The 10,116-nt window shown below is 39.3% G+C and overlaps 2 protein-coding genes across 7 annotated transcripts; one reads left to right on the top strand and one right to left on the bottom strand.

Annotated features, from left to right (window-relative positions):
* Positions 1 to 579: 579 nt before the first annotated feature.
* On the bottom strand, positions 580 to 6,986 carry tmem169b (transmembrane protein 169b). Of its 2 annotated transcripts, none has more exons than XM_071465458.1 (3): positions 6,449 to 6,986; positions 4,541 to 4,946; positions 580 to 4,092 (listed from the first exon to the last, which is right to left on the bottom strand). In XM_071465458.1, the coding sequence occupies exons 2-3, from the start codon at positions 4,812 to 4,814 to the stop codon at positions 3,458 to 3,460; spliced, it is 909 nt and encodes a 302-aa protein (XP_071321559.1). In that variant the 5' UTR covers positions 4,815 to 4,946; positions 6,449 to 6,986; the 3' UTR covers positions 580 to 3,457. The 2 variants fall into 2 exon arrangements, with proteins under 2 accessions (XP_071321559.1, XP_071321642.1); XM_071465541.1 differs by lacking the exon at positions 6,449 to 6,986 and adding an exon at positions 5,559 to 5,741.
* On the top strand, positions 6,036 to 10,069 carry LOC139610754 (protein SIX6OS1). Of its 5 annotated transcripts, XM_071465110.1 has the most exons (15): positions 6,036 to 6,158; positions 6,526 to 6,655; positions 6,883 to 6,939; positions 7,105 to 7,231; positions 7,353 to 7,442; positions 7,537 to 7,724; positions 7,807 to 7,846; positions 7,932 to 8,043; positions 8,210 to 8,342; positions 8,444 to 8,505; positions 9,217 to 9,410; positions 9,486 to 9,621; positions 9,700 to 9,744; positions 9,827 to 9,854; positions 9,930 to 10,069. In XM_071465110.1, the coding sequence occupies exons 2-15, from the start codon at positions 6,604 to 6,606 to the stop codon at positions 10,055 to 10,057; spliced, it is 1,392 nt and encodes a 463-aa protein (XP_071321211.1). In that variant the 5' UTR covers positions 6,036 to 6,158; positions 6,526 to 6,603; the 3' UTR covers positions 10,058 to 10,069. The 5 variants fall into 5 exon arrangements, with proteins under 5 accessions (XP_071321211.1, XP_071321262.1, XP_071321205.1 ...); XM_071465161.1 differs by lacking the exon at positions 6,036 to 6,158 and having other exon boundaries at positions 6,515 to 6,655; positions 9,703 to 9,744; XM_071465104.1 differs by lacking the exon at positions 6,036 to 6,158 and having other exon boundaries at positions 6,515 to 6,655.
* The last annotated feature ends 47 nt before the right edge of the window (positions 10,070 to 10,116 follow it).

Genomic DNA, 10,116 nt, shown 5'->3' with positions numbered 1-10,116 from the left:
TTTTTAAATTATTGATACATTTTCATTATATTTTCTATGAGTTTCCTTTCCCTACATAAAGATAGGAAAATAAGGTAGGTGCATAAATATTATCCACACAAAGAATAAACTTCTTGAGGGGAAATACTAAAATTTCCAGGAAAATTATTGAGGTCATGGACCAGGCCTCTTCAAGTGTATGTCAGCTATGGCCCTGGCTTGTTTGTGCAGTTTTGATCCATAGACTATGTTCAGTGTTTTAACTTTAAATTGTTTTAACATTAGTTTAACAAAATCAGAGAGGAATACAGGACAGTACAAGTTGGTAAGTATGCATTTGCCCTAACATTTTTAGTACACCCCTGAGCTTGTACTGGGTCATATGGATTTTCTTCAGTAGTCATCCCAGCGTGCCAATAATCAGATCTCACAGCGCACATAACTATGCATCTGTGCGCACAAAGCAGGTATATATGCTGACTTGTCCCACTAACAGTGACCTGCGGTGCATTGCTCTATGACATGAAACAAAAACAAAAAGACAAAACAAAATGTTGTTCCCCACAATATAACTTTAAAAATCAGCACAAAATTGCAATGTAGAAATGCAACACTTTATTTAATTTGTCTTTACTTTGCATCCTGTGGATTCACAACATGTAATGCCGAATACAGATTCCATCCACAACCACTGATTCATGTCTCTACCTGTGAGAAAGTAACATTAAGTTACTTTACCCAACCAGGTCACAGCATAAACATTTGAATCAACAAATATTCAAACCCACCCCCCATCTGCTATGTATTCCAATCAGGTAATGACAGCTGTTTGCAATACATTTATTTCAAAGTGCCAGCGTATAAAATACCTTGCTACAAGAATTTCAGAGTGTACTAGACTTAAATATTTAAAATAAATTAAAGCAACATTTAAAATATGACTGTATAGAAATGTAACAGGGATTCTCCAGTAGAGAATTACAGAGAACTTCATTTTACTCATTTGGGGACCAAAATTAAGAAGACAACACAAGTCATTTAAGATTACAAACTTCTGTTTTGGTGGTGTCTAAAACATATAAAATGTGACATTACAAAAACATAACCTGACCAAAGAAATGTTTGATTCATCAGCTTGTCCTGACTATGGCTTCAAATCATGGCTAAATTAACTTCCTGGAAAAAAATGACCCGTGGTCCTAGCTCCTTTCTTCCCACTCTCTCTGTGCATTAACTATGTACTCTGTCAACTCCGAGTGCCCATCAAGTACAGAGCACACAACCCACTACACATGGCAGCTTAATTATAATGAACCAAGAGGCCCAGAAACCAGCAAGTATTCAAACACTAGGGCACTTCCTGCTCCAAGTTTGATGTGTTTCAGTTTGTTTGGGATAATTTGATGAAACACATATGTGTTTGCACCATGTAAGTCTATTTTAAAGGATAGTCTTCTAGATTTTTTTTCTTATTGTCAACAAATCCTATGAAAAGACAGAAATTAACGATGGAGTAATCCCTCTAACAATTAAGACTGATATAGCTTCTTTCTTTATGTCATACACTTTCATTGTTCTCCAAAAATATTAAAAGGCATCAGTGAACCACACTGTTGCGCTGGGTCACATGTTCCTTCATTATCATGTGTTACAGAGTCCATTATACAGCAGTAATATGTAGTGTTATAATTAAACAAAATCTGTGTATACAGTTATAGCCTGACATGTTAGCCCTCCAGAGTCAATATGTGGTTGTGTGATCCCTACGTGCACTTCTGTGGAGTCTATGCTATGAAATGGGGTCTCCTGCCTTTACCTCTCCCCATTTGTTGTTGTACTCAATAAGAGAGGTGAGCAACGACATTGTGATCTGAGATATTTCCATGTGTTAGCCTTTCTGTTTACGTTCATGAGCTCAATTGCTAGTACACTAACATATTGTGTCATTTTATTTGTGTAGGGGCTAAGTTGCATAGTCACAATTGACTGGAGGATTTTGCTATTGAAAATTTTTGTCAGAATAAACGGAGGTTGCCTCCAACAATATCCTGGTCTTGGCCTCCTCATCAAAACACAACGCACACAACACTAGACACTAATCAGTTACACGTGAACACACACACACACACACACACACACACTGAAGATTATTTTGAGAACTACATTCATAGTCCTGCTGCTAAAAAAAACCTAAAAATCCACTAGAACACCAAATATGTATTAATCTGTAACTGAAAATAGTCCCCACAAATATACTCTGCCCTCCTGTTTGATTTGCTAAAAATGACAGTGCTATGTTGTTAAGGAAAACATGTACCTCTTTTAAAAATGCATTACATAAAACTATGTGTCTGCAACCCATTTGGAAAGTTTTACATCTTCAGTAGCAACCAATGGACTTGAGGTTGAGTACAAAACATAGAGGAGGGAAATCTGGATTCTATGAAAAACATATTGTTGGTTTCAGTCTTTTCATGGATTTGTTGACAACAATAAAAATCTGAGAGACGCCAGCCTTGTCCTTTAAAAACTAGATGCTTACACAAAATCCTTTACCAAGGCATTGCCCATCTTCAGATGCTAATGTTGTGCTCAGTGGTGCATATTCCCAATCAAATTATTAATTAGTCAAATTTCCAAAGTAACTGACATACATTAAACCTGGATTTGTAGCCCTGGGGCAGTTGCCAGTTGCCTTCCATTTTTGCTTAAACTGTAACTTCACTGATTGATGATGATAACTTCATATACAAGACAGTGATGCATGCTGTTTTTGATGTCAGTGCACAGCACAGTGATCACATACATTTAATTACAGATATTTACAGATGAAGTGAAACTTGATTTAACTTGCAGGGCTAATGTGTGTATCAGCGTCCACAGTCACTTAATGAATCTGTAGGTTTATATGTATAAAAAAGTCTTGTGAGTCGCAGTGCTGTTCAGTAATTATTTGGGGCCATTTAGTGATCCGAGGGGGGCTGTGATGACCATAACAACCTGTAAGTAAAAAAATGACCCAAAAATAATGACTTCCCCGCTCAGAGTCCAATGCTTCACAACTTTGTAATGATAGTTCAGCCCCTTAGGACAGTTCAGGCAGTGTTTCATAAGATATAATTTACAGAAAAGCATAGTGGAGTAGCTTAACAATACTTTCCTGTTGTTTTGACAAGAAATTCCTATCATAAGTTCCTTGGAATTTATTTCTTCCGGAGCTTTCAGCAAAATCTCAAGGCCTTCATCAGCAAATTAAATTTGCTCAATTAGTCAAGTAAGTGGAGTTTTCATCAAACTATACCCAGGGTCGAAAATGAACCTTTAAGCTCAATTTTCTGTGGTAAACTTCAGCTTCAACTTCAACTTGTTTGTTCTCCATTACCAAACTTGTTTGTTGAATCTCAATGAAATTATCAAAAATTCTTGCAACTTTGATGCCATTATCAATATGTGCCTTGGACCTCAGCGTCACCCTGTTTCACACTGATGATGTCTGGGCAAGTTCACTGGGGGCCTTGCTCTGTAGAGTGCCAGAAACAGTGTCAGAGTCCAGCAGCTCCACTATGCTATAGGGGGAGCAATCCTCCAGTCCCAGCTTCCCACAGGCCCAGCCACAGAAGCCTTTCTCCAGGTCTCGCACCACCTGCCACCACTCGCTGAAAGCCCAGGACACCTGCACCACAGCACAGTACAGAGCCAGGGACAGCGCCATGGGCATGATGAGCACGGGGTAGAAGATGATGAGGAAGGGGCATATTGTAATCTTGTGCCAGAACGTCCGCTCTTCATTGTACACCAGGAAGACATTGTACCAGGTGAGAGTGCCATAGTAGAAGGAGGTGATGAAGGAGAGGAGGAAAACCACTGGGGCGCAGGAGATGCTCCACAGGACAACATGGGGTCCCTGGCACACACCTAAGCTGCAGTTGCGTTTCGAGCCTTCCCCGGCCTCGCACTCGGCGTCGAGACGTTCTTTTGACTTGGCCAGATCCCTGAGTTCCTTCTCCGTCAAAGTGACATGTATGTCCACCACCTGACCCTTCTTCTTGCCCCGAGTGATGGTGCCTGTCAGGGTCACGTAACGGCTGTCTGGAGGAAGGCTCCAGCCTCCACCTGTTAAGAGATGAATATGAGAATTTAACCCACGTGACAGATAACAAAATAGGGTTCCCTTCATTTGTGTATCCTATTTATTCAGTGCTTAACTACAATAAACTTGGACAATAAAGTTGGATTATGGAGACTATGCAATAGCGTGCCTGCAGCACCCCAAGAATTCTATTTGGTTTACCTCGGTGTAGACATGTGGCTAACTGAGATTAATTTGTGTTTTTTTTTTTCAAAAGTATCTAATCATCCAGTGATTGGCATGGTGCCATTTAAGTATATAATGTCACAATAATCCTTCCTTAGTTTTATTCACATAAACTTGATTTGCATGGTAATAATTGCTTGTTGCACACATGACTGAATTGTTAAACTAAGACATCCTTTCCCTCTGGAACAATAGCTGTCGTATGGCTTCATGATTTGAACAGAACATGCCGCCCCACTCACTCACCTTCGCTTGTAGGAGTGCAAAGGAATTTAGCTCCCTCCTCTGTGCTCCTCTCTGCTCCCTCCTCACTGCCTTGGTCCTCTCCAGGAGCCCTCTCCATTTCAGAGCGGTAGATAATAATGGACTCTGGACGCATGTCTTTCTTCTTCCTCCTCTTTCTCCTTATAGAGGGCCCCACATCTCCATCGTCCACATGATTCCCTGATATGTCTGATCTTAAGGAGATCATCTGGGGGCTGCCCTCTCCTTCAGTCTGAGGCTCCTCTACCTGTGCCATGTTCTCACCCAATCGAGTAAAGTCTTTGACTCTTAGACTACTTTTTGATGGGTTACTTATGGAGACTAGTGATGTAGTACAAACTCTGTCCACCCATTGTTTTTAAGTTTTCAAGCTAATGAAGATTTCCAGCTGAATGTACAGTGATAAAAGCACACACACAAACAAAGAGAGAGAGAGAGAGGGAATGCCATTAAAAGCAGGTTTGGTTTTTCACAGTCACAATAATCCTGCAAGCACAGTGATGCTGGCCTAGATTCTGCACAGTGGCCTATTCTTTAATGATGACTAATAACATCTGCCAAATGTCACACAATTATTGATCTAATGGCTTTTGAGTGGGCTACCTGAACAGACCAAATCGCACTAGATACAAACAAAGCATGATGTATTTGTTCAAAACAGGAGGGGAGGGGGTTGTCTCTCTATTGCATGACAGCGCACAGACACCCTCAGTGGAAATGCTTCGACCTCATTCTATAAACATCATCCCATCCTCCTCTTTGATGACAGAAAACTACACCATTCATTAACGATTGAGAGGCTTTTTTTTTTCTTTTCTCCAAACGAATGCATACTATGATACCATCAGAGAAGATGGGGTAAAATCGACAAAGCAGCCCATTCTTCACACAGCTGATCCCCTCCCATTTAAATCCCACCCATGTCCGCTCTTTGTCTGCAGACGCCAGCCGGCGAACAGCATATGCTGAAACTAGAGCTGCAATTAAAATGCCATCTTACCTTCAGCAGACTGGACGAGCAGCCGGCAGAGAAACAAAGCCGTGTGAGGACAGATCGCTGAATTTCTGACACATTGCAGCAGCCCATGCATCACAGCGCTGTTCTCGCCAGATACAGATGCGCTACGCAAAATGATTTCCAGAATAGCACTAAACCCGCCCCTCTAACCTCTGTCACAGCAGCCCCCTGACCAATCCCACTGCGGTCATGTGAACTTATGATGGGGGTGGTGAAAACCCACCATGTCTGCTAATGGCATATCAGTCCCAGAAAATTGCGACTTATCTAAGTTACTTTAAAAAAAAAAATAAATTAAAAAAATCATATAAGCATAGATGAAGTGTACATTTCTCTAAATTGTAAAGGATACAGCATGAGCATCTACTGCCTCGGTTGAATAGTCAATATAACAACTTTATAGCCTTGATTCCTCATGTTAAGTAAATGAAATTAACATTGCACTTTTTATATGGCCTAACAACAGTTAAATTGATATGTCCACAAATACATGAGCACTGTAAACAAAACTCAAAGGTTAAATATATTTTCATTTATGAGTGGTCACTAGATTTCATGCAAGACAAAATGAAAGATACACTGGTAATTATTCCGTTTTGTTTTGTTTTTTGTTTTTTTTTTGTTTTTTTTTTTAGACAAGATCGTTTTTATATGACCATCAACTTTTAATTATATAACGTTTACCCATTATACAAATAATAATAATAATAATAAACAAATAACATCAGTTTCTGCTGTGAACAATGACCCATAACAGAATCACACTACTGGCTAATGTCAGAATTAGCTAGCTGTGCATAGTGCAACCAAATGACACTAAAAGATCATAATAACTTATTTCTCTTAATTAAAACAAGTTACAACATGAATACCTTGACAATGTCCGTGCCCTTGCTGGTTTAACCGGGAAGATTAAATTTAATAGATGTCCTTTCTGTCGGACCCGCAGGGAGGAAGCGTTGACACTAACGTCTGAGCCGTTGACAGCAACAGCAGGAATCGGCTAATTTCTACCGTTGGTGTAAAAATGAACGATGAATATTCACTTTGTCATATCGACAGCCTCCTCTTTCAGTTTGGTGTGTTCGGTTTTTGAGTATTTTGTAGATTAATAGTTGTACTTTTGTTGACATTTTTTTTGTTTGTAATGGTTTACTGTTAGCTAATGTTAGCTTCTTGGCTAAGGGACGTTGGTAGCAAGCTAGCTGCTGACAACCTAAGCTAATTCAAGTAAACAACGTCATATGATAGCAGCACTTTTAAGATAAAAGTGCTAAAAGTATAGATAACTGTTTGTATTTTATAGCTCTTCAAACTCGGGAGCTTTCCCAAAAGAAGAATGAAATCAACCAACAAATTGAAGGTATAAGAATATAAAACTAGCTTTTTGTGCTACAACATTGAAAAGGTACAAATTATGTAAGTTAGCTACATGATGGAGACCTGTTTTTTTTTTTGTTTTGTTTTTTTTTTAATCATTTTGTTGCGTTAACTCGTGTCTCTGAAGTGTTTATATGTTCACCAACAGTTTGCAGAGCTGACATCGCAGAGAAAAGGTCATACATTGAAACTCTCCACAGAAAAATCAAGAAACTTGAGGAAGAAGTCAGGGTGAAGCATAACACTGTGACACATAGTAAAGCAAATGCAAAAAGGTATGATGAGTAGGCCAAGCCATCATGGACCAAAGTGACACACAATTGTACATATTAACATAAACAGTTCTGTATAATTTGGATATTCATATATTGCTGCTTGTCATCCATGTGACTTTAGCATGAAGGTAACTAAGAGCCTGCTCCTTCAGTATGAGCAGACGCTGAAAGCTGAACTTGAGAGCAGAAAGGCCAACTACAACCATGACATGTAGGTCCAGTTACCTATGCTGTGTAACTATAATACATATTTTGTGTGCGCTGATAAACAAAGTTGAATTGTTCTTTATTTGTAACCCAATTAGGGAAGTCTACGAAGACAGGATTGCAAGCTACAGAAAGATATTCCAGTCTCATAAAGAATATTATTGCCAAAATCCTCTGGCTCAAAAGCTCCTTAGGCTGCAGGCTGAAAAAGAGGAGATTGAGTGTAGGATCAAGGCCTGTGATGATCAAATTATAATGAAACAGAAGGAGCTGGACCACCTCACAGGTAATAAACTTTTTATACATCACAAGTTGTGCTGAAATATTTACAGCTATTTATGCAATTGATTTCTTTTCTGTCTGTCCAGGTGCAGCAGTCAGTCCTTCAACTGAGAAACTATCAGATTGGTATCTTTCTGTGAATCTCATAGACAATTACATATATCCTCTGGCAAACCTTAGTTTTTCTCTGATTTACTCTTTTTCTTTCTAGGGTTTGTGGGCAGCAGCCCATAAATGAATCAGAGAAACAATTAGATTCTCGGACAGAGGAGGATGGTGGTTCTGCTGTCGACATCTCCTCTCTTCATCTCAACCAGACAAAGGTACTCAGCTGTTCTAGCAATTGTGAAATACTTTTAAAATTCAGTTATATGCCAACTGTAAACATTGTTAATGCAAAATGAAAACTAAGAAACTAAGAAGCTGTTTGTTCTTAAAGAGCATCATATTACAAGTAGCCGAACTGTTAAATGTGAACTGATGTTGCAGAGTGATCATAAAGTATCTGTAGAGGCAAATGCTGGAGATATTCATGAGGAACACAAGGGCCAGGATGCCACTGCGTCCAGTCCTGACCCAGAAGGTGCAAACAGTGAGTTGTGGTCATATGAACAGTTGGATGGTAAGTGGAGAAAAGTGGTATATGCATTTCAGTGAATGCCAACACCTTTACACACAATGTTCTTTCTGTTACTTAAAACCTCAAAATATTTATTTTGTCAGAGCAAAGTTGGACAGATAGGATGCAAGCAGAAAAGGAGACAGAACTACAGTACCAAGCTTTGGTAATGTTTTTCTACTATACTGAGACTAATCTTAAAATGGCCACTTTTTCGAGTTTACCAAAAACATTTTCTCTCTTACTGCTGGTATCTTGTCTAGAGTATCTTTTACGTACTCTCCACTCCTGAACCGTAACACCAAAACAGTGGAGATATTGAGCACTTTTATATAGAGACACTGCACTTTTACGAGTTAAGATCACTTTACTTATACAATTAGCACTACCCAGCCTGTGAATACTGTTTTGTATTGCCTTCTGTGGCTCTGGACGGAGATTTCTGGTGTCTATGAAAGTAACCTTGATGACATCATCAGATTTATTCAGGCTGGTATACAACCATTTTTTAACAAAGTTGGGTTTCTGGCACTTCCCCTACTTCCAAGGTGCATGGAGAACAGAAAAAGTCCTGTTTATTAGGTTTGACAAACTCTGGCCATGGGATTTAAAGAACATAGTTGTTTACCAGACAGGGAGGGTCTAATGAATGACACCATCAAGTTGCGTTATGGCAAATGTAGGATTTTTTTGGATTTTGGTCCCAAGTCCCAGTTACAGTACATTGTGTTTATAAAAGGATTCATTTTTCACAATTTTTTAAAAATTAAATTACGCAACTAAAGTATGTTTTATCAGATAGTATCAAGAACTGGCACAGCTTTAAAGGTTTCCATTCTTCCTGTTGGAAATGCTTTTACACTCATTTTCTGCATAGGACCAGCAATCTACTCTGTCAGAGGTAGAGGAGGCATTGGAGGACAAGGTGGAGGAAGAAGTATGTGACGATCAGACACCAGGCAAAGAGGACAATGTGGGACTCACTGCTTTTCCTCAGTCATCTCAAGACAATAATCAATCCTCCCCAGCAAAAATGACTGCTGCACCTTCAACCCCAACATTCCCATTTAAGTAAGGTTTTATCTAAGTTGTACAACACTTTAAATCACTGTCAAGACAGTTACTGAGTACTATGTTTCACTTCAGCTTCAGTCCCACCAGCTCCCCACATCAAGGGACCTCTGATACCAAATCTCCAGCTTTCCTGTTCTCCCTGAACTCTGATCCTAGCACCCCAGCCTTCACCGGATTTGGATTTGATGTGGGCACAGCACAGGATGAGGTGAGTAGCGAGCAAACAGAAAACGATTTGACAGAAATAAATGTTTCTTAGTTTTGGAATTATCTCCGGGTTTCTTAGCAGGACACATCATTTGCGTTCACCAGCCCCCTTTTCAGCCAGAAGGTACTGCATTTTTAGTGAAACCTCTTTGTTTCATACAGTACTCCTAGAGCAAAAATATCAAACTCTGTTCATCTGTTTTCAGAAAATCACAGAATCAAAGTCTTCAGACTGTAAGTATCAAATCAATCTATTTCTGTGATGTGTGTTACCTGCTTTGAACTACAGGTGTGTAAATGATTTTGCAGGTGCTGAGTTTCTGTTTGACCAATCAGAGCAAAGTGAAGATTTTCAGTTTGCCTTCACCTCCAAGAGCCCCCAGGAAACTAACAAAGATAAGAGCAGCAATGAATTTCCATTTTCATTCAACTTTTGAAAGTTTTAAGAAAAACATCCAGTTCAAATACGAGTTCCTGGCTTATTAACTTTAGTAAT

The sequence above is a fragment of the Trachinotus anak genome, unplaced genomic scaffold (assembly GCF_046630095.1).
Source record: "Trachinotus anak isolate AG129_WGS33_773 ecotype Australia unplaced genomic scaffold, CSIRO_AGI_Tana_v1 ptg000001l, whole genome shotgun sequence".
In the NCBI taxonomy this organism is placed as follows: domain Eukaryota; kingdom Metazoa; phylum Chordata; class Actinopteri; order Carangiformes; family Carangidae; genus Trachinotus; species Trachinotus anak.
This window is presented reverse-complemented; position numbering and strand designations above follow the sequence as displayed.

Bases quoted from the DNA above. Each gene is read 5' to 3' on its own strand.
- LOC139610754 (XM_071465110.1), top strand. From the start codon at position 6,604: ATGAACGATGAATATTCACTTTGTCATATCGACAGCCTCCTCTTTCAG. The intron at 7,725-7,806 runs GTAATAAACTTT...CTGTCTGTCCAG, and splicing joins GGAGCTGGACCACCTCACAG to GTGCAGCAGTCAGTCCTTCA. The intron at 9,411-9,485 runs GTAAGGTTTTAT...GTTTCACTTCAG, and splicing joins ACCCCAACATTCCCATTTAA to CTTCAGTCCCACCAGCTCCC.
- tmem169b (XM_071465458.1), bottom strand. From the start codon at position 4,814: ATGGCACAGGTAGAGGAGCCTCAGACTGAAGGAGAGGGCAGCCCCCAG. The intron at 4,093-4,540 runs GTGAGTGAGTGG...ATCTCTTAACAG, and splicing joins TTGCACTCCTACAAGCGAAG to GTGGAGGCTGGAGCCTTCCT.